This window comes from Aquarana catesbeiana, linkage group LG01 (genome assembly GCF_042186555.1).
Source record: "Aquarana catesbeiana isolate 2022-GZ linkage group LG01, ASM4218655v1, whole genome shotgun sequence".
NCBI classification, from domain to species: domain Eukaryota; kingdom Metazoa; phylum Chordata; class Amphibia; order Anura; family Ranidae; genus Aquarana; species Aquarana catesbeiana.
Window position 1 is genome coordinate 968,675,063 of NC_133324.1, and position 25,481 is coordinate 968,700,543.

The 25,481-nt window shown below is 39.7% G+C and overlaps 1 protein-coding gene across 1 annotated transcript in view; it reads left to right on the top strand.

Annotated features, from left to right (window-relative positions):
• Positions 1–218: 218 nt before the first annotated feature.
• Positions 219–25,481, top strand: part of LOC141122459 (receptor-type tyrosine-protein phosphatase alpha-like) — a gene marked incomplete in the record, with an annotated part of 620,682 nt that continues 595,419 nt past the window's right edge. The window contains 1 exon segment of the mRNA XM_073611976.1: positions 219–377. Coding sequence (XP_073468077.1) covers positions 290–377 — 88 coding nt within the window.

The following is a 25,481-nucleotide window of genomic DNA, read 5'->3' on the forward strand; positions in this document are numbered from 1 at the left end:
TGCTTTAGCATGTGGATTTATAAAATGGGGATCCTGAGGTGTACAGGTCAGAATTCATGATACAGACCAGGGAGGTCACACTCGGATTGTTGAGTCTAAAGAATTTCCTGGTTTCAGAATCTTGTGCAGATCTTTACATTTACCACAAAAGAGGTAGACTGTCTCACTCATACGTGTTGTTGATGACAATCTCTGTGATCTGCTTCCTCTGTCAGTGTGTGATGTACAGAACAGGCAGTGATAAGACTGAGCACTGAGCACACTGACTGTAGCTGGGGGTCCGCCTGTCATGTCTGCACTGTGGTTTTATCTACTGATCACCGTCTGTCTTCTCTACCAACTGATGGCAGATGATGGCAACCCTCCAGTGGGGGAAGGTAAGATACAGCGATTTATATTTTCATAGGCTAAAACCAGTTCTTTATATATTATTTTTAGTCATTAGTGATTGTGGAATATTATTTGTAAATAACGGCAGGGAATTATCCTGGGCTCACCAAGGAAGGGATCTTCATATCTCGATCACACAGTAATGTGCAGTGTGCTAAAATAAGTTTAATATTAGAGATTGGAGCTTTTTACGTCTTTAACAGCATCCTACATCCATGAAAAAGCTTTAACCTCTTGCCGACCATCAAATACATTTATGCAGCAGCGGGGCGGATGGGCCTTAAAACTCACATGCCCCACATATGCATCAACAGTACACCACTTTTCTTGGCTGAGAGCATGCTCACTGAGAACTGACCGAGCTGTCATCCGTATCACCATTTATCATCAGAAGCCAGTAGAAGGGGCGTCCAATCACAGTAGTCATGTGTGCACTCCTGCTCCATCATAGCTGCTGGTTCCAGCATCCTAGTTCTGGCTGTGGCATTCTCCTTGTCTGTTCATCTGCAAAGTGATTGATTTCACAGCCATAGGTTACTACTGGGAATACCATAACTTTGACTATGTGGCACTTTGTTGGTAGGGTGATGTCTCTGCTTTTTATAATGTTGTTTAGGTTTGCCATTGCTTTCCTCCCAAGAAGCAAGTGTCTCCTAATTTCATGGCTACAGACACCATCTGCCATGATTTTGGTGCCTAGGCTAGTCTTTGGGTGGAGACCAAACCTGTTTAAAGCCAGCCAAGCCTGCAGTCTCATGCTTGTGATAGCATGTGTAATACTTTGTCTGCCCTGCTAGATTGAATTACCTTGTTGACAAACTCGAATCCAATACTGATTATTCTCTGAATTCTGCCTGCCTTTGACTTTGGATTTTGACCCTGACTATTCTGAAATTTGCCTGTCTGCCAATGGCAAGTACCTGTTTGCTTTGCTCAGTTTGCACCTGCCCTGGAGTGGTGGCCAGGCACTATAGCCTTGTGTATAAGTCCTGAGGGCAACCGAGTACCCATAGGTCTGCTTGCCTTATGAGAAAGGGGGCTGCTGTGGGTGAAGAACACAGAAGCCAGCTATAGTGTCTGACCTCCTGTGTTAGGTTTAAGCGTGACACACATGTTCAGGAACGTCACCTCTACCACCCGTTGTTCAGAACCCCTTAAAGAGGTGGCGGGAAACAGCATTGTGCAAGTCCATACACTTTGAGCACTTTATCCGGAACACCTGTACACGTGCAATTATCTAATCAGCCAATTATGTGACAGCAGCTCAATGTGTATACAGGTCAGCAGCTTTGATTAGGGTTCATTCATATAGTGGTGAATAGCTTCCCCACAAGGAAAAATCTGCAATTCTTGCTGGCAGACAATTTTTGGTCCTATGCACAAATTGTGTGCCAAAAGTCGTGCCCAGCAGCCAGTGTAGTAATTATTATCAGGGGATCCTTGAGCAGAACATTTTTCCAGAAGGGTTCCACCATGTTAAAAAGATTAAAAAAGGTTTCTCTAGAGTTTAGGAGGGAAATATCTTATTGATGAGAGAGGTCAGAGAAGAATGGCCAGACTGGTTGGAGCTGACAGAAAGACTCTGGTCATTTAGATAAGCGCTCTATACAACTGTTCTGAGATGGAAAGTATCTTGGAATCCAAAATGCATTGAACCTTTAAGTGCCCTCTGCCCAGATCATGTAAATTAAAGTATTTGCATATTCAGAAAAAGTAGTTAAAAAGCTCTAAAACAAGCACTCACTGACCCCTCTAGCTGCTAGTACTGTGAAATAATTCATTCTCAAAGATTACAACCAAAGTCGGGTTTCCGTCTGTTTCTAACAGCTTCAACAATTTTTGGGTGTTTACATTGAAGGGTTGGAAGACTGCCAGAGAATACAGTATTTGGAAAGGAGCTGAGATTTAATGTGTCTGCTGCAAACTTTGAGGGTGAATTTCTCCACAAGGCCGATAGCTACAGTGGTTATTGAGGGCTTGTTTTAGGGTCCATTCGGATGAGTGTACGTAATTTCTGAACTTTTAATGCAGGATCTCACTGGCAGAAGCTGGCCTAGTGGTGGACGCTGATAAACATGTATAGCCAGTAGCACCTGCCAGGTTGATAAGTCAGCCCCAAATGATATTAAAATGTCACCTTGAACAGTAGTGCCAGCCAATAGGGTCCATTAGCACAAACATTTCCATGTATACAACATACATACTGAAATGTACGATGCATCTGTGTACTTTCTATTAACACTGTTGAACACAGAGCAGTATTACATTGTCAATCAATGTACATCTTTGCCAGCACACCAAGGAACATCCAAAAGTTTTTATTCAAAGTTATGACGTCACAGTGGAAGAGTGCAGTGTTTCAAGGCCACACAGGACCCCTTTGTCAGTCATTATCAGATGTAGCTGTGTGGATGGGGCTTTAGGTTTGTATACTGCTGCAAATAGATGTCTACAAAACTAGATGTTGTACTGTATGCAGCATGTGTGAAAAAATCCTTAAAGTTCTTCTGCTGCTTGTTGAAAATATATATGTAGCGCTAACCCCACAAGGGCCGCTGGAAGTTGCTTGTCCCCATTGGTTGCCCTTACCTTGCAAGCTCCCTGAAACCTCTAACATTCTGGGTTTCGTCATACTTCAAGCAGAAGATACAAATGCAAAGACACCAATAATTAGTAGCAGTGGCGGCTGGTGGTATATTTTTTTTGAGGGGGGGTGGCAAATAGCCACCCACCCAGTCGGTTGATTGGTTAACAGCCCCTCACTAATGGAAAAACACATGTGTGAGAGTACCCGAAGCTGCACAACCCGAAATATGTTCCAAAGAATACAACATTTTCCCAAGGGTATTTTTTTTTTTAGCAGCAGCAAAACATTAATATTGATGGAATAGATCAAAAATGGAGAGTATATTTAAATGTGCAGTAAATTTATTACAATTACATACTCTGGTTAGGTAGACAAACAACAATATATTACATTACTCATGGCAAAGATGCCCCCAGGAGAATATAATGTGACAATTACATACACAGCATAAACAATATTGTTATCCATATGAATAAGGGGTATTCATGTGGATAACAATGTTGTTTATGCTGTATATGTAATTGTCACATTGTATTCTCCTGGGGGCATCTTTGCCATGAGTAATGTAATATATTGTTGTTTGCCTACCTAACCAGAGTATGTAATGTTAATAAATTTACTGCACATTTAAATATACTCTCCATTTTTGATTTATTCCATCAATATTAATGTTTTGCTGCTGCTAAAAAAAACCCCTGGGGAAAACTCTTTGTATTCTTTGGAACAGCCCCTCACTTACCCCTTCTATGGTGCAAGCAGCACTTCCCTCCAGGTGACGGGTGGCAGCTTCCCCTGCGTCTCCTCCCTCCGCCTCCTAGGCCAATAGGATCACTTCTCCTTTCTGCCAATCGGGAAATGGGTCTCAGGACCTGCTTCCTAACTGGCCGAGAGGAGAATCAAGAAGACAATAGCAAATATTCATTCACTATTGTCACACAATTCATGCGCTCGGTGCCCTGTACATGTATTAGGGGGCCGGACGCATGGACATTGCATTACGGGCTGCCACTGATTAGTAGGACATGTGATATGCAGCACTGGTGGACATTGATAGGTGGCACTAATGGGCACTGATAGATGGCACTGATAGAATCGACGCCTGCCTTGCTAACGTCATTTCCGGGTTTCGGATCAACATAGAGGTTGTGTGGCTGCAGCAGGCATCGCTTCTCCCCTCTTTCTTGCTCAGGGTTACAGAAATGGCGAGGTGTAGAGCATGGATCAGCTGCAATCAGAAATGCCAAACTTATTGAAAGACTCTCCAGCGTAGATGATTCTCTAGCTACCACTCGCCTATTGGAATATGCCTGGCATTTTATCTTGCTGAGAGGAGGGGGTCCTAGGATTTTCCATCTGGTCCATTGGGAGAGGGATCCTTTGGGATTGCATGTGCAGTGGATCGGAAAAGATTGTTCTAATTATCATCTGGTTAAAAACAATGTGTATAGCCCATACACTGATGGTAAGGGTCAGTTATTTTGGGTGAAGGTGAGGGGCTTTATTCCCCTTCAGAAGTTCCTTCCATGGTGGATTCCATTCATTAGAAGTTTTCTCCTTGGTGGCTATTGCTCTGACTGGCTCTACTTTTCCTTACACATAGATGAACTTTCAACTATGAACTTTATATTGTTTTATTTTATTTAATGTTTTTGAGCGCTACACCTTTTTCTCCATATCATCTATGCATAGCTTGTCTATGCATACTATGAAAATAAATTGCTGTGCGACACTGAAGTGTTCGGGTATGACTTGAAGAAAAGGTGGCAACCTTACCCACGATCCGACGGTGCACTCACCCCAGCCGTGCTCTCCCCGTGTCCCCCCGCGCGGTGCCGGCATCTCTACTATGGGCACCTGGCTCTGCACTCTGACCTGTCATATCAAACAGGAGGTGGGGAGGAGGCCCTAAACCGGAAGTTCCACTTTTGGGTGGAACTTCGCTTTAAGTTTACACTTATCCTTTAATGGTCTATCACCATGATAAGTGATTATTAATACTCACTACTGAAAATTAAGATCTCCGCTCGGACTCTGTGGATGTAAATGACCACATGACTCCACAATCTTTGCATACTGTATATGTACAGCCCTTTCTATGTTGGTAACACTCATGCTATACGGTCCCAAACTCCAACAACAAGACCCATGTACAGAAATTAGAACTGTTTGCTCTTGTGTATTCATCGCTATACGTTCTCATTCTTCCCATGAAACAAATAAACAAATCTTCACATTTGTATTTCTCTAACACATCATCACATAGCAGGAAAACCACCAGTTTCAGAATCACTTCACAGCGGAGAAAAGCCGAGCTCATGTCTGTAGGCAGAAGATGTACAGTACAGCCGCACTTCTATGACTAAATCAGGAGAATCACGGTTGAAATATTCTAAATACAGTATATTAAATACATAAAGCATATTAAAATAAATAAAAATGCTTAGTTATGTTTTCAGTACTAATATATATAGTAAAACAAAAGACAATTTGCATAGCCATTCTTCCATTGAAAATACATGAGAATTTGTTCTGTGCAAATGGATCAAAATCAAATGTTCTCAAATGGCGCTGTATCCTCTGCGTATCAAATCTGTGAATTGGAAAAAAGTATCACATTAAGGCCACTAGGGGCATTCTTCATTAAATGCCCATTAAGTCTAGGGGGGTTAGAGAAAAAAAAAGACAGTAATACTTATTACAGTACCTCACAAAATTGAGTACACCCCTTTACAATTTTGTAAATATTTTATTCTATCTTTTCATGTGACAACACTGAAGAAATGACACTTGTCTACAATGTAAAGTAGTGAGTGTACAGCTTGTATAACAGTGTAAATTTGCTGTCCCCTCAAAATAACTCAACACACAGCCATTAATGCCTAAACCGCTGGCAACAAAAGTGAGTACACCCCTAAGTGAAAATGTCCAAATTGGGGCCAAAGTGTCAATATTTTGTGTGGCCACCATTATTTTCCAGCACTGCCTTAACCCTCTTGGGCATGGAATTCACCAGAGCTTCACAGGTTGCCACTGAAGTCCTCTTCTACTCCTCCATGACGACATCACGGAGCTGGTGGATGTTAGAGACCTTGCGCTCCTCCACATTCCATTTGAGGATGCCCCACAGATGCTCAATAAAAAACAGGAAATCACCCCGGGACTTTAAATGAGGTGAATGCGTTTAGCTAACAATTAACAGAGTAAATGTAGTCTCAAATTTTATTAAGATAGTCATGCAAACATAAACAAGCCAGTACACATGCATAAAAAGTATCCCAACGCATTTCGCAAGACCATGCTCGCTTCATCAGGGTGTAGTACATCTGTAGGGGGTATAATGAACCAAATAAGTATCAACACAGACATGGTATCATGACAATTAGTCAAGAGGGTCCAAAAACACATGGCCCTATACTCACCAGAGGCTGAATCAGACTACCAATTGCTTGATACCCAGAGGCGGCTGTAATGAGTGTCCGGCTCGGGAGCTGAGGAGGTAGCTGCCCGAGCCATTTGTGCTCTGTTGGTTTGGTTTTTCCTCTGCCTCCTCAGCTCCCGATCATCACTATATCGGAGGTTGCGTTTCTCAAACATTAACAATATAAAAGGCCATATTTTTACCACCTCCCAAAGGTACATAAAGATCCATTAAATCTCCTGGGCAGGCCGATTGTTGCAGCAATGGAAAGCGTCACTAGCTACTTCTCAATTTATCTAGACCATTTCTTGCAACCTATAGTCCGCAATCTCCCCTCATATATAAAAGACAGCATACACCTATTGGACATGTTACAGCATTACTCTTGGGAACCCACATACCGCTGGCTTTCTTTAGACGTAGTCTCTCTGTACACTTCAATTCCACACAAATTTGGCCTACAAGCCACAAAATATTATCTCAATGAAGACCCCCTACTCAATTCACGCCAGATAGAATTCCTGTTAGAAATCCTAGAATATTGTCTAACACACAACTATTTTGATTCTAATGGCGAGTTTTACATTCACACTCAGGGTACAGCTGTGGGGGCAAATTTTGCCCCCAGTTACGCCAACCTGACAATGGGCCAATGGGAACATCATCACATTCAGTATGATAACCCTTATGCATCCCATTTAGTCTATTATGGGCGATATATTGATGACGTGGTCATCATTTGGGATGGTCCTGAATCAGCCATTTCAGCCTTCTTACAGTACTGCAATACTAACAATATGGGACTTTCATTCACTTCCGTATCCAATAGCAACAAGCTGGCCTTTTTGGACTTGGAGCTATTCCATCAGAACAACATCATTTGTGCACAGAATTATACAAAGCCTACCTCAGGTAATTCGTACCTACATTATAAGAGCTGTCATCATCCTCGTTGGATAAATAATTTCCCTAGAAGCCAGTTCTGTAGGCTCAAGCACAATTGCACTTTAATTTAAGACTATAATTACCATGGTGAGCTACTCAAAACAAAGTTTAAAGAAAAGGGATACCCGGATGGAATTGTAGAAGAAGCCTTCCAACATTACCTTCATAAAGATACTAAGAGAGATAAAGAAGCCAAACCTATTGACAGTTCCCAACCTGTCTGATTTGTCACACAATTCCACAATAAATTCAAGAAGATGGAAAAGATTTTTCAAAGACATTGGCCAATACTAAGAGAGGACCCTCATCTCAAAGCCACAGTTAGCGATCGTCCTCTAGTTACTTATAGACGAGCCAAAAATATCAAAGCAAAAATACCTCCCAGCAAGATAAAATGATCTCGTCCTACCACCAGTACATCCTTAACTTTTTTAATATTAAAGGCATGTATCAATGCAAAAAACCTCTGTCTCAAATGTGCCCATGTGACACATAGACAAAAGGAGTTCTACTGAAAAGGTAAACAGTATATAATACCAGATTTTTTTACATGCTCTTCTTAATATGTAATATACTGTTTGACCCGCCCATGTGGTTTGCTGTATGTAGGCCGTACGATTAGAACTCTGCAGAAGCGCTTTGGGGAACATCGGAATCTGGTAGAACAGCGTAAAGATAAACATAGTGTTCCCAGACATTTCCTAGAATTTCACGAACAATCATCCTTAGGACTACGGGTCTGGATTATGGAGGCCATTCCCAAGACTTTGCCCACTGCCGAACGTTATAAAAGATTATGCGAAAGAGAAAACTATTGGATCTACTCTTTGGACACTTTATCGCCTGGAGGCCTAAATGAAAGTATGGAAAAAAATACTTTGTTATGATAACATTTTAATATGCCAATATATCTATAATATGCCAAAATATCTATAATTTGGCATTAAATGTAAAGTTGTACTAAAGTTACATTCCTGTTATCATAATCTCCCGCTAATAATCCTTATAATAACCCTCATGAAACACCCCATAGGACATATGCACCCACATGCAGGCACCAATACATGTTTTGGATGCCATATTGAGTGTATGTGGGTATACACATGTATACACCAATAGGATAATCTAATCTCTAGTTTTTAATTCTTATTTTTAAAAATATTTCCTATACATGATATAAGTGTATATATGTAATTTTAATTTTGTAATTTTAATTTTTTATATATATATATTTAGAATTCATTTTTACCCACACTCACCAGATTGATCCACTTATTGATTAATTACTATCAACCGAAAGTGAGCTCCTTACCATGCATTGTTGATCACGATATATATCTTTAGCTGCCATAATTGTTCGAATTTTAGAATTCTATTCATTTTATTGATTGATTTTTCATATTGATCTACTAATATATATACATATGTGTCCTAACTTATTAATAACCACCTCAATACAGGGCACTTTCGCCCCCTTCCTGCCCAAGCCATTTTTCAGTTTTCAGCGCTGTCGCACTTTGAATGAGAATTGCGCGGTCATGTTACACTGCACCCTAATAAAATTTTTATTATTTTTTCCCCACAAATAGAGCTTTCTTTTGGTGGTATTTGATCACCTCTGTGGTTTTTATTTATTGCGCTATAAACAAAAGAAGAGGGACAATTTTGAAAAAACACAATATTTTTTACTTTTTGCTATAATAAATATCCAATTGTCATATGACAGTGGGAAGTAGCCTAGTGGTTAATTAATTTTTAATTATATTGCTATTATGATCATCATCACCCATTAATTGAGACCTTTTACTGATAATTTCTACAATTTTTTTCATCTGATCTTAAAATTTGACCAGCAAATTATTTTTTGTAGATATACCCCGTTATCCTGACTTTATTGGTTGTCAGGAGTGATTATAATAACATTAATATAACATAATTAAGCCGATATAGACAGTACAGACAAGCCAGGTCATATCATATTATATTATAAGGCATTAAGGCAGTTGTATTATAGCTGCAATACCGTACCTGTGTACATGTTTTTGTTTTGATGTTGCTATAGTAATCTCCCATGTGAGCACTACGTGCGTGTGTATAAAATTCCCTAACCCAATATGGCCGCCACTGAAGCCTGAGGAAGGAGCATGCATGCTCCAAACGCGAAGCACCGCCCGCTGACCTGACCTGGAAGTGACGTTCATCCATGTACGCCGCTGATCACAGTCCTCACCATCCGAGAGCGGTCTGACCAAGGAGCCGCACATGCTCCAGAATGCGTTACCGCCCCCTTCTCTCCAATGACACCATCTGCCTTGTGTGTCCTGCAGTGAATACAGGCTTCCCTGCTGCCTCCTCTCTGCAACACGTATGAGAACGCTTAACAGCTGCTGGACGACTCTACACTGCTCTCTACCACCATGCTGAGGATGGACACATGCCACAAATGAGGACTCCTGATTTTATCAATGATCTTGTAAGTGTTTTTAACCCTTTGTGCACTTTATTAAATTTTGCATACTGCACTTAGAGGCACCTTTCTTTTCCTTTTTTATATCTTCAGAGTTGCTTCTCCTCTAACCAAAGTGCTGCCAGAAGTGCCATATCATCCCTCTGACCAGCTATCCACCTCCACCAGAGCGCCCTTATCTCCTCTCTGTTCTCACCATCCGGAGGCACCGTGCACCAACAGTGTGGCCGGAGGAACGACCAGATCGCGGACACACATCCGTAACAGTGAAGCCGGACATTCCCCTTCACCCGGCAGTCGGAGCGGATGATACCCTGTAACATGCCTGTTATCACTACACCTTTGTGAGTGTATTCTTGATTCTTTTATTTAAATTAAAGATGTTTGCATACTGCACTTAAAGGGCGCTGTTCTCTTGTCCTTTCTATATTCCAGAGTTTTTTGCCTTCTAATCTTCTGAACTGGCAGCCCTCCATGGACAGTTACTTGTTTATCATGTGTCCTTACATGGACTAATTTCCTAAAGAATTTTTCTATTTCCCCATTTTCCTACCCACACCCTTTCTAATGTTATTGTCATATTCAGAGTATGCCATATTATCTAATTGTGTATACGCACTGAAATATACTGTGTTAAATGTGCAGTAACACACTGAAATATACTGCATTAAACGTGCAGTAACACACTGAAATATACTGCGTTAAACGTGCAGTAACGCACTGAAATATACAGCGTAAAACGTGCAATAATGCACTCAAATATACTGCGTTAAACATGCAGTAACACACTGATATATACTGTGTTAAATGTGCAGTAACGTACTGATTTATATGACGTTAAACATGCAGTAACGCACTGAAATGTACTGCGTTAAATGTGCAGTAACGCAATGATTCATACTGTGTCACACGTACAGTAACACACTAATTTATACTGCGTTAAAAGTGCAGTGACACACTGATATGTACTACATTAAACACACAGTAACACACTGATATATACTGCGTTAAACGTGCAGTAATACTGTTTACTGCAATAAACAAGCAGTAACGCATGGATATACTGTATACTGCGTTAAATGTACAGTACCACACTGATATATACTAGGTTAAACATGCAGGAATGCACTGATATATGCTGCATCAAATAAGCATTAACGCACAGATCTATACAGTGATAAACAAGCAGTAATCCATGTATGTATACTGCGTTAAACATGCAGTAATGCTGTGATATATACTGCATTAAACAAGCAATAAGGCTCGTTTAATGCAGTTAAAGGTGCAGTAATGCAATGATATATACTGCATTAAACTTGCAGTAACGCACTGAAATATACTGCGTTAAATGAGCAGTAACGCACGGATATACTGTATACTTTTAATAAACTTGCAGTAGCGCACTGATGTATTGCGGTCAAAGTGCAGTAATGCATTGACATATATCTCGTGTGCACTTAATAATACTGCGTTAAACCTGCAGTAACGCACTGATATATACTGCATTAAACATGCAGTAACGCACTGATATATACTGCATTGAATGTACAGTAAAGCACTGATATATACTGCGTTAAATGTACAGTAACGCACTGATAAATACTTCATTAAACACACAGTAACGCACTGATATATACTGCATTAAATGTGCAGTAATGCACCAATATATACTGCATTAAATGTACAGTGACGCACCGATATATACTGCATTAAACGCGCAGTAACGCACTGATATATACTGAGTTAAACGTGCAGTAACGCACTGATATATACTGCATTAAACGTACAGTAATGCACTGATATATTTTGCGTTAAACAAGCAGTAACGCACTGATATATACTGCATTAAACGTGCAGTAACGCACTGATATATACTGCATTAAACGTGCAGTAATGCACTGATATATACAGTACTGCATTTAACGTGCAGTAATGCACTGATATGCACTGCATTAAACTTGCACTAATGCACTGATATATACTGCGTTAAATGAGCACCAACATACGATATACTGTATACTTTTAATAAACTTGCAGTAACTCACTGATGTATTGCGTTAAAAATGCAGGAATGCATTGATATATACTGCGTAAAATGTGCAGTAACACACTTAAATATACTGCGTTAAACCTGCAGTAACGCACTGATATGTACTTCATTAAATGTACAGTAACACACTGATATATACTTCGTTAAATGTGCAGTAACGCACCGATATATACTGCATTAAATGTACAGTAACACACTGATATATACTGCATTAAATGCGCAGTAACGCACTGATATATACCGCATTAAACGTACAGTAACTCACTGATATGTACTGCATTAAACGTGCAGTAATGCATTGATATATACAGTACTGCGTTTAACGTGCAGTAACGCATTGATATATACTGCGTTAATCAGCCCTGGAAGGATTTGCCCCCTTAATGGCCAGAGCATTTTTTTACAATTTGGCACTACACTGCTTTAACTGGTAATTGCGCGGTCATGCAATGCTGTACCCAAACAAAATTTGTGTCCTTTTTTCCCACAATTAGAGCTTTCTTTTATTGGTATTTAATCACCTCTGCGGTTTTTATTTTTTGTGATATAAACTCAATTTTAGTCATACATTTAGGCCAAAATGCATTCAGCCACATGTCTCGGGTAAAAAAAAGTTCAATAAGCATATATTTATTGGTTTGCGCAAAAGTTATAGCGTCTACAAACTAGGGTACATTTTCTGGAATTTACGCAGCTTTTAGTTTATGACTGCCTATCTCATTTTTTGAGGTGCTAAAATGGCAGGGCAGTACAAACCCCCCAAATGACACCATTTTGGAAAGTAGACACCCCAAGAAATTTGCTGAGAGGCATGTTGAGCACATTGATTATTTAATTTTTTTGTCACAAGTTATTGAAAAATGACAAAAAAAAAAGAAATTGCACTCCAAAATACATCCTGCTGCTTCTCCTGAGTACGGGGATACCACATGTGTGAGACTTTTTAGGAGCCTAGCTGCATACAGGACTAAAAAAAACAATCACCACCTTCAGGATTTCTACAGCCAGGAGGGGTAGGTGATGGTCACTGATCTCTACAGCCTGGGGGGTTAGGTGATGGTCCCCAATCTCTACAGCCTGGAACTCTGCAGACTCTGATGTATAGAGGGACTCTTGTGATTAACTTCATATGATTAGAAATGTTATTTAATAGCATCATCTATGCATAAGAAAATGAAAAAATTGTTGCGCTGAATACACAAAAACATATAAACAAAAAAGCAGCTATCACTAAATTTCTGGATACAATAGAAGTTCCTTCCATGGTGAATTCCATTCATTAGAGGTTTTCTCCTTGGCGGCTATTGCTCTGACTGGCTCTACTTTTCCTTACACATAGATGAACTTTCAACTATGAACTTTATATTGTTTTATTTTATTTAATGTTTTTGAGCGCTACACCTTTTTCTCCATATCATCTATGCATAGTTTATCTATGCATACTATGAAAATACATTGCTGTGCGACACTGAAGTGTTCGGGTTTGACTTGAAGAAAAGGTGGCAACCTTACCCACGATCCAACGGTGCTCTCACCCCAGCCATGCTCTCCCCGTGTCCCCCCCCCCCGCGGTGCCGGCATCTCTACTATGGGCACCTGGCGCTGCACTCTGACCTGTCATGTGTCCTAGAAGACTTCGGGGGGGAGGGGGGAACACTTCTGCTTCTGAATGCCTAAGATGACCGGAATGGGAGTGGAAGCGTGTACTTGTCAAAATCGGGTACTCCCCCCCCCAAAAGCTCCATTTTACAAACAGGAGGTGGGTTGGAGGCTTTAAAGCGGATGTTCCATTTTTGGGAGGAGCTTCACTTTAAGTTTACACTCATCCTATAATGGTCTATCACCATGATAAGTGATTATTAATACTCACTACTGCAAACTAAAATCTCCGCTCGGCCTCTGTGGATGTAAATGACCACATGACTCCACAATCTTTGTATACTGTATATCTACAGCCCTTTTTATGTTTGCAACACTCATGTTATACGGTCCCAAACTCCAACAACAGGACCCATGTACATAAATTAGAACTGTTTGCTCTTGTGTATGCATCGCTATACGTTCTAATTCTTCCCATGAAACAAATAAACAAATCTTCACATTTGTATTTCTCTAACACATCATCACATAGCAGGAAAACCACCAGTTTCAGAATCACTTCACAACGGAGAAAAGCCGAGCTCATGTCTGTAGGCAGAAGATGTACAGTACAGCCGCACTTCTATGACTAAATCAGGAGAATCACGGTTGAAATATTCTAAATACAGTATATTAAATACATAAAGCATATTAAAATAAATAAAAATGTTTAGTTATGTTTTCAGTTCTAATATATATAGTAAAACAAAAGACAATTTGCACAGCCGTTCTTCCATTGAAAATACATGAGAATTTGTTCTGTGCAAATGGATCAAAATCAAATGTCCTCAGGCTGTATCCTCTGCAGATCAAATGTGTGAATTTGAAAAAAAAAGTATCACATCAAGGCCACTAGGGGCATTCTTCATTAAATGCCCATTAAGTCTAGGGGGGGTAGAGAAAAAAAAGACAGTAACACCTATTATAGTATCTCACAAAAGTCAGTACACCCCTCACATTTTTGTAAATATTTTATTCTATCTTTTCATGTGACAACACTGAAGAAATGACACTTTGCTACAATGTAAAGTAGTGATTGTACAGCTTGCATAACAGAGTAAATTTGCTGTCCCCTCAAAATAACTCAACACACGGCCATTAATGTCTAAACCGCTGGCAACAAAAGTGAGTACACCCCTAAGTGAAAATGTCCAAATTGGGGCCAAAGTGTCAATATTTTGTGTGGCCACCATTATTTTCCAGCACCGCCTTAACCCTCTTGGGCATGGAGATCACCAGAGCTTCATAGGTTGCCACTGAAGTCCTCTTCTACTCCTCCATGACGATATCACGGAGCTGGTGGATGTTAGAGACCTTGCGCTCCTCCACATTCCGTTTGAGGATGCCCCACAGATGCTCAATAAAAAACAGGAAATCGCCACGGGACTTTAAATGAGGTGAATGCATTTAGCCAACAATTGACAGAGTAAATGCGTTCTCAAAATTTATTAAAATAGTCATGCAAACATAAACATGAATCATAGCCAAGCCACTGAAATGATACATACAGTAGAAAATATCATTACACGTATCAAGGTATAAAATGAAAATTGCAGAGTACACATGCATAAAAAGTATCCCAACGCGCTTCGCAAGACCATGCTTGCTTCATCAGGGCTGGATGCGTGTGTAGTACATCTGTAGGGGGTATAATGAACCAAATAAGTATCAACACAGACATGGCCTTATACTCACCAAAGGCTGGATCAAACTACAAATTGCTTGATACCCAGAGGCGGCAGTAATGAGCGTCCGGCTCGGGAGCTGAGGAGGCAGCTCCCGAGCCGTTTGTGCTCTGTTGAGTTGGTTTTTCCTCTGCCTCCTCAGCTCCAGATCGTCACTAAATCGGTGGTTGCGTTTCTCAAACATGAACACTATAAAAGGCCATATTTTTACCACCTCCCAAAGGTACATAAAAGTCCATTAAATCCCCCAGGCAGGCCCATTGTTGCAGCAATGGAAAGCGTCACTAGCTACTTCTCAATCTAGACCATTTCTTGCAACCTATAGTCTGTAATCTCCCCTCATATATAAAAGACAGCATACACCTATTGGACATGTTACAGCATTACTCTTGGGAACCCACATACTGCTGGCTTTCTTTGGATGCAGGCTCTCTGTACACTTCAATTCCACACAAGGCTGGCCTACAAGCCACAAAATTTTATCTGAATGAAGACTCCTACTAAATTCATGCCAGATAGAGTTCCTGTTAGAAATCCTAGAATATTGTCTAACACACAAGTATTTTGAGGCTAATGGCGAGTTTTACATTCACACTCAGGGTACAGCTGTGGGGGCAAATTTTGCCCCCAGTTACGCCAACCTGACAATGGGCCAATGGGAACATCATCACATTCAGTATAATAACCCTTATGCATCCCATTTTGTCTATTATGAGCGATATATTGATGACGTGGTCATCATTTGGGATGGTCCTGAATCAGCCATTTTGGCCTTCTTACAGTACTGCAATAATAACAATATGGGACTTTCATTCACTTCCGTATCCGATAGCAACAGGCTGGCCTTTTTGGACTTGGAGCTATTCCATCAGAACAACATCATTTGTGAACGGAATTATACAAAGCCTACCTCAGGTAATTCGTACCTACATTATAAGAGCTGTCATCATCCTCGTTGGATAAATAATATCCCTAGAAGCCAGTTCTGTAGGCTCAAGTACAATTGCACTTTAATTCAAGACTATAATTCCCATGGTGAGCTACTCAAAACAAATTTAAAGAAAAGGGATAACCTGGAATTGTAGAAGAAGCCTTCCAACATTACCTTCTTAAAGATACTAAGAGAGATAAAGAAGCCAAACCTATTGACAGTTCCCAACCTATCCGATTTGTCACACAATTCCACAATAAATTCAAGAAGATGGAAAAGATTTTTCAAAGACATTGGCCAATACTAAGAGAGGACCCTCATCTCAAAGCCACAGTTAGCGATTGTCCTCGTTACTGTCCTAGTTACTTATAGACGAGCCAAAAATATCAAAGCAAAAATAGCTCCTAGCAAGATAAAATCATCTCATCCTACCACCAGTACATCCTTAACTATTTTTTAATATTAAAGGCATGTATCAATGCAAAAAACCTCTATGTCTCACATGTGCCCATGTGACACATAGACAAAAGGATTTCTACTGCAAAGGTAAACAGTATATAATACCAGATTTTTTTACATGCTCTTCTTAATATGTAATATACTGTTTGACCTGCCCATGTGGTTTGCTGTGGATTCTGGAGGCCATTCCCAAGACTTGCTCACTGCCGAATGTTATAAAAGATTATGCGAAAGAGAAAACTATCGGCTCTACTCTTTGGACACTTTATCACCTGGGGGCCTAAACGAAAGTATAGAAAAAAATACTTTGTTAATATAACATTTTAATATGCCAATATATCTATAATATGCCAATATAGCTATAATTTGGCATTAAATGTAAAGTTGTACTAAAGTTACATTCCTGTTATCATAATCTCCCGCTAATAATCCTTATAATAACCCTCATGAAACACCCCATAGGACATATGCACCCACATGCAGGTGCCAATACATGTTTTGGATGCCATATTGAGTGTATGTGGGTATACACACGTATACACCAATAGGATAATCTAATCTCTAATTTATAATTATTTTTTTTTTTAATATTTCCTATACATGATATAAGTGTATATATGTAATTTTAATTTTGTAATTTTAATTTTTTATATATATATTTAGAATTCATTTTTACCCACACTCACCAGATTGATCCACTTATTGATTAATTACTATCAACCGAAATTGAGCTCCTTACCATGCATTGTTGATCACGATATATATCTTTAGCTGCCATAATTGTTCGAATTTTAGAATCTTTAGATCTATTGATTTTATTGATTGATTTTTAATATTGATATACTAATATATATACATATGTGTCCTAACTTATTATGAATTAATTTTTAATTATATCGTTATTATGGTCATCATCAACCATTAATTGAGACCTTTTACTGATAATTTCTACAATTCTTTTCATTTGATTTTAAAATTTCACCAGCCAAATATTTTTTGTAGATATACCTCGTTACCTGACTTTATTGGCCGTCAGGAGTGATTATAATAACATTAATATAACATAATTAAGCCGATATAGACAGTACAGACAAGCCAGGTCATATCATATTATATTATAAGGCATTAAGGCAGTTGTATTATAGCTGCAATACCGTACCACGCTTGTGTACATGTTTTTGTCTTGATGTTGCTACAGTAATCTCCAATGTGAGCACTACAGGCGTGTGTATAAAATTTCCTAACCCAATATGGTCGCCACTGAAGCCTGAGGAAGGAGCATGCATGCTCCGAACGCGAAGCACCGCCCGCTGACCTGACCCGGAGGTGACGCTCATCCATGTACGCCTCTGATCACAGTCCTCACCATCCGGAAGCGGTCTGACGAAGGAGCCGCATATGCTCCGAAACGTGATACCGCCCCCTTCTCTCCACTGACACCATCAGCTTCGTGTGTCCCACAGTGAATACAGGCTTCCCTGCTGCCTCCTCTCTGCAACACGTATGAGAACGCTTTACAGCTGCTGGACGGCTCTACACTGCTCTCTACCACCGTGCTGAGGATGGACACATGCCACAGATGAGGACTCCTGATTTTATCAATGATCTTGTAAGTGTTTTTAACCCTTTGTGCACTTTATTAAATTTTGCATACTGCACTTAGAGGCGCCTTTCTTTTCCTTTTTTATATCTTCAGAGTTGCTTCTTCTCTAACCAAAGTGCTGCCAGAAGTGCCATATCATCCCTCTGACCAGCTATCCACCTCCACCAGAGCGCCCTTATCTAATCTCTGTTCTCACCATCCGGAGGCACCGTGCACCAACAGTGTGGTCGGAGGAATAACCAGATCACGGACACACATCCGTAACAGTGACGACGGACCTTCCCCTTCACCCGGCAGTCAGAGCAGATGATACCCTGTAACATGCCTGTTATCACTACACCTTTGTGAGTGTATTCTTGATTCTTTTATTTACATTAAAGATGTTTAAAGATGTTTTACATTAAACAAGATTATTTACATTAAACATGTTTAAAGATGTTTGCATACTGCACTGTCCTCTTGTCCTTTCTATATTCCAGAGTTTTTTGCCTTCTAAACTTCTGAACTGGCAGCCCTCCATGGACAGTTACTTGTTTATCATGTGCCCTTACATGGACTAATTTCCTAAAGAATTTGTCTATTTCCCCATTGTCTTACCCACACCCTTTCTAATGTTAATGTCATATTCAGAGTATGCCATATTATCCAATTGTGTATACGCACTGAAATATACTGTGTTAAACGTGAAGTAATGCACTGAAATTTACTGCATTAACGTGCAGTAACACACTGAATTATACTGCGTTAAACGTGCAGTAACGCACTGAAATATACTGCGTCAAATGTGCATTAATGCACTCAAATATACTGCGTTAAACGTGCAGTAACACACTGATATATACTGTGTTAAATGTGCAGTAACGTACTGATTTATATGACGTTAAACATGCAGTAACGCACTGAAATGTACTGCGTTAAATGTGCAGTAATGCAATAATATATACTGTGTCAAACGTACAGTAACGCACTAAATTATACTGGGTTAAAAGTGCAGTAACACGCTACTCAAATATACTGCGTTAAACGTGCAGTAACACACTGATATGTACTATATTAAACACACAGTAACACAATGATATATACTGCATTAAACGTGCAGTAATACTGTATACTGCAATAAACGAGCAGTAACACATGGATATTTTGTATACTGCGTTAAATGTACAGTACTGCACTGATATATACTAGGTTAAACGTGCAGGAATGCACTGATATATGCAGCATCAAATGAGCATTAACACACAAATCTATACAGTGATAAACAAGCAGTAATCCATGGATGTATATTGCATTAAACATGCAGTAATGCTGTGATAAATACTGCATTCAACGAGCAATAAGGCACGTATATATACTGCGTTAAATGTGCAGTAAAGCACTGATATATACTGCATTAAATTTGCAGTAAAGCACTGATATATACTGTGTTAAATGAGCAGTAATGCACGGATATACTGTATACTTTTAATAAACTTGTAGTAGCGCACTGATGTATTGCGGTAAAAGTGCAGTAATGCATTGACATATACTGCGTAAAATGTGCACTTAAATATACTGCGTTAAACCTGCAGTAACGCACTGATATATACTGCATTAAACATGCAGTGACGCACTGATATATACTGCATTAAATGTACAGTAAAGCACTGATATATACTGCATTAAATGTACAGTAACGCACTGATAAATACTTCTTTAAACATACAGTAACGCACTGATATATACTGCATTAAATGTGCAGTAATGCACCGATATGTACTGCATTAAACGTACAGTGATGCATCGATATATACTGCATTAAACGTGCAGTAATGCACTGTTATATACTGAGTTAAACGTGCAGTAACGCACTGATATATACTGCATTAAACGTACAATAATGCACTGATATGTACTGCGTTAAACACGCAGTAACGCACTGATATATACTGCATTAAACGTGCAGTAACGCACTGATATATACTGCATTAAACGTGCAGTAATGCACTGATATATACAGTACTGCATTTAACGTGCAGTAACACACTGATATGAACTGCATTAAACTTGCAGTAACGCACTGATATATACTGCGTTAAATGAGCAGTAACATACGAATATACTGTATACTTTTAATAAACTTGCAGTAACTCACTGATGTATTGCATTAAAAGTGCAGTAATGCATTGATATATACTGCATAAAATGTGCAGTAACGCACTTAAATATACTGCGTTAAACTTGCAGTAACGCACTGATATATACTGCATTAAACGTACAGTAACGCACTGATATATACAGCGTTAAACGTACAGTAACGCACTGATATATACTTCATTAAACGTACAGTAACACACTGATATATACTGCGTTAAATATGCAGTAACGCATTGATATATACTGCATTAAACGTACAGTAACGCACTGATATATACAGTACTGCGTTTAACGTGCATTAACGCATTGATTTATACTGCGTTAATCACTTCAGCCCTGGAAGGATTTGCCCCCTTAATGGCCAGAGCATTTTTTTACAATTTAGCACTACACTGCTTTAACTGGTAATTGCGCGGTCATGCAATGCTGTACCCAAACAAAATTTGTGTCCTTTTTTCCCACAAATAGAGCTTTCTTTTGTTGGTATTTAATCACCTCTGCGGTTTTTATTTTTTGTGATATAAACTCAATTTTAGTCATACATTTAGGCCAAAATGCATTCAGCCACATGTCTCGGGTAAAAAAAAGTTCAATAAGCGTATATTTATTGGTTTGCACAAAAGTTATAGCGTCTACAAACTAGGGTACATTTTCTGGAATTTACGCAGCTTTTAGTTTATGACTCATATCTCATTTCTTGAGGTGCTAAAATGGCAGGGCAATACAAACCCAAAGTAGACACCCCAAGAAATTTTCTGAGAGGCATGTTGAGCACATTGATTATTTAATTTTTTTGTCACAAGTGATTGAAAAATGACAAAAAAAAGAAATTACACTCCAAAATACATTCTGCTGCTTCTCCTGAGTACGGGGATACCACATGAGACTTTTTGGGAGCCTAGATGAATACATGACCCCAAAAACCAATCACCGCCTTCAGGATTTCTACAGCCAGGAGGGGTAGGTGATGGTCACTGATCTCTACAGCCTGAGGGGTTAGGTGATGGTCCTCGATCTCTACAGCCTGGAACTCTGCAGACTCTGATGTAAAGGGGGACTCTTGTGATTAACTTCATACGATTAGAAATGTTATTTAATAGCATCATCTATGCATAAGAAAATGAAAAATTTGTTGCGCTGAATACACAAAAACATATAAACAAAAATCAGCTATCACTAAATTGCTGGATACAATAGACGTAATATGGGGAAAAAGGTGTAGCACTCAAAAACATTAAATAAAATAAAACAATATAAAGTTCATAGTTGAAAGTTCATCTATGTGTAAGGAAAAGTAGAGCCAGTCAGAGCAATAGCCACCAAGGAGAAAACTTCTAATGAATGGAATCCACCATGGAAGGAACTTCTGAAGGGGAATAAAGCCAGTCACCTTCACCCCAAATAAATGACCCTTACCATCAGTGTATGGGCTATACACATTGTATGTAACCAGTTGATAATTAGAACGATCCTTCCAGATTAAAGAGCGATCCACTGCACATGCAATCCCAAAGGATCCCTCTCCCAATAGACCAGATGGAAAATCCTAGGAGCCCCTCCTCTCAGCAGGATAAAATGCCAGGCATATTCCAATAGGTGAGTGGTAGGTCGAGAGTCATCTATGCTGGAGAGTCTTTCAATAAGTTTGGCATTTCTGATTGCAGCTGGTCCATGCTCTACACCTCGCCATTTCTGTAACCCTGAGCAAGAAAGGGGGGCTTTATTCCCCTTCAGAAGTTCCTTCCATGGTGAATTCCATTCATTAGAAGTTTTCTCCTTGGTGGCTATTGCTCTGACTGGCTCTACTTTTCCTTACACATAGATGAACTTTCAACTATGAACTTTATATTGTTTTATTTTATTTAATGTTTTTGAGCGCTACACCTTTTTCTCCATATTATCTATGCATAGCTTGTCTATGCATACTATGAAAATAAATTGCTGTGCGACACTGAAGTGTTCGGGTTTGACTTGAAGAAAAGGTGGCAACCTTACCCACGATCCAATGGTGCTCTCACCCCAGCCACCCTCTCCCCGTGTCCCCCCCCCGCGGTGCCAGCATCTCTACTATGGGCACCTGGCGCTGCACTCTGACCTGTCATGTGTCCTAGAAGACTTCGGGGGGGAGGGGGGAACATTTCTGCTTCCGAATGCCTAAGGTGACCGGAATGGCAGTGGAAGCGTGTACTTGTCAAAATCGGGTGTCGCCCCCCCCCCCAATAGCTCCATTTTACAAACAGGAGGTGGGGAGGAGGCTTTAAAGCGGATGTTCCACTTTTGGGTGGAGCTTCACTTTAAGTTTACACTCATCCTATATTGGTCTATCACCATGATAAGTGATTATTAATACTCACTACTGCAAACTAAGATCTCCGCTCGGCCTCTGTGCATGTAAATGGCCACATGACTCCACAATCTTTGTATACTGTATATGTACAGCGCTTTCTATGTTGGCAATACATAAAAATGCTTAGTTATGTTTTCAGTTCTAATATATATAGTAAAACAAAAGACAATTTGCATAGCCATTCTTCCATAGAAAATACATGTGAATTTGTTCTGTGCAAATGGATCAAAATCAAATGTTCTCAAATGGCGCTGTATCCTCTGCGGATCAAATCTGTGAATTGGAAAAAAGTATCACATTAAGGCCACTGGGGCATTCTTCATTAAATGCCCATTAAGTCTAGGGGGGATAGAGAAAAAAAGACAGTATACTTATTACAGTATCGAACAAAAGTGAGTACACCCCTCACATTTTTGTAAATATTTTCATGTGACAACACTGAAGAAATGACACTTTGCTACAATGTAAAGTAGTGAGTGTACAGCTTGTATAACAGTGTAAATTTGCTGTCCCCTCAAAATAACTCAACACACAGCCATTAATGTCTAAACCGCTGGCAACAAAAGTGAGTACACCCCTAAGTGAAAATGTCCAAATTGGGCCCAAAGTGTCAATATTTTGTGTGGGCACCATTATTTTCCAGCACTGCCTTAACCCTCTTGGGCATGGAATTCACCAGAGCGTCACAGGTTGCCACTGAAGTCCTCTTCTACTCCACCATGATGACATCACGGAGCTGGTGGATGTTAGAAACCTTGCACTCCTCCACATTCCATTTGAGGATGCCCCACAGATGCTCAATAAAAAACAGGAAATCGCCACGGGACTTTAAATGAGGTGAATGAGTTTAACCAACAATTAAATAAGTAAATGCAGTCTCAAAATGTATTAAAATAGTCATGCAAACATAAACATCCCACTGAAATGATACATACAGTAGAAAATGTCATTACACGTATCAAGGTATAAAATGTAAATTGCAGAGTACACATGCATAAAAAGTATCCCATCGTGTTTCGCAAGACCATGCTCGCTTCATCAGGCATAGATGCGTGTGTAGTACATTTGTAGGGGGTGTAATGAACCAAATAAGTATCAAGACAGACATGGTATCATGACAATTAGTCAAGAGGGTCCAAAAACACATGGCCCTATACTCACCAGGGGCTGGATCAGACTACCAATTGCTTGATACCCAGAGGCGGCAGTAATAAGTGTCCGGCTCGGGAGCTGAGGAGGTAGCTGCCCGAGCCATTTGTGCTCTGTTGGTTTGGTTTTTCCTCTGCCTCCTCAGCTCCCAATCATCACTAAATCGGAGGTTGTGTTTCTCAAACATTAACAATATAAAATGCCATATTTTTACCACCTCCCAAAGGTGCATAAAGATCCATTAAATCTCCCGGGCAGGCCGATTGTTGCAGCAATGGAAAACGTCACTAGCTACTTCTCAATTTATCTAGACCATTTCTTGCAACCTATAGTCCGTAATCTCCCCTCATATATAAAAGACAGCATACACCTATTGGACATGTTACAGCATTACTCTTGGGAACCCACATACCGCTGGCTTTCTTTGGACGTAGTCTCTCTGTACACTTCAATTCCACACAAGGCTGGCCTACAAGCCACAAAATTTTATCTGAATGAAGACTCCTACTAAATTCACGCCAGATAGAATTCCTGTTAGAAATCCTAGAATAACATAACAACTATTTTGAGTCTAATGGCGAGTTTTACATTCAGACTCAGGGTACAGCTGTGGGGGCAAATTTTGCCCCTAGTTACGCCAACCTGACAATGGGCCAATGGGAACATCATCACATACAGTATAATAACCCTTATGCATCCCATTTAGTCTATTATGGGCGATATATTGATGGCGTGGTCATCATTTGGGATGGTCCTGAATCAGCCATTTCGGCCTTCTTACAGTACTGAAATACTAACATTATGGGACTTTCATTCACTTCCGTATCCGATAGCAACAAGCTGGCCTTTTTGGACTTGCAGCTTTTCCATCAGAACAACATCATTTGTGCACATAATTATACAAAGCCTACCTCAGGTAATTCATACCTACATTATAAGAGCTGTCATCATCCTCGTTGGATAAATAATTTCCCTAGAAGCCAGTTCTGTAGGCTCAAGCACAATTGCACTTTAATTCAAGACTAGAATTCCCATGGTAAGCTACTCAAAACAAAGTTTAAAGAAAAGGGATACCTGGATGGAATTGTAAAAGAAGCCTTCCAACATTACCTTCATAAAGGTACTAAGAGAGATAAAGAAGCCAAAACTATTGACAGTTCTCAACCTATCCGATTTGTCACACAATAAATTCAAGAAGATGGAAAAGATTTTTCAAAGACATTGGCCAATACTAAGAGAGGACCCTCATCTCAAAGCCACAGTTAGCGATTGTCCTCTAGTTTCTTATAGACGAGCCAAAAATATCCAAGCAAAAATACCTCCCAGCAAGATAAAATCATCTCATCCTACCACCAGTACATCCTTAACTTTTTTTAATATTAAAGGCATGTATAAATGCAAAAAACCTCTATGTCTCACATGTGCCCATGTGACACATAAACAAAAGGAGTTCTACTGCAAAGGTAAACAGTATATAATACCAGATTTTTTTACGTGCTCTTCTTAATATGTAATATACTGTTTGACCCGCCCATGTGGTTTGCTGTATGTAGGCCATACGATCAGAACTCTGCAGAAGCGCTTTAGGGAACATCAGAATCTGGTAGAACAGGGTAAAGATAAACATAGTGTTCCCGGATATTTCCTAGAATTTCATGAACAATCATCCTTAGGAC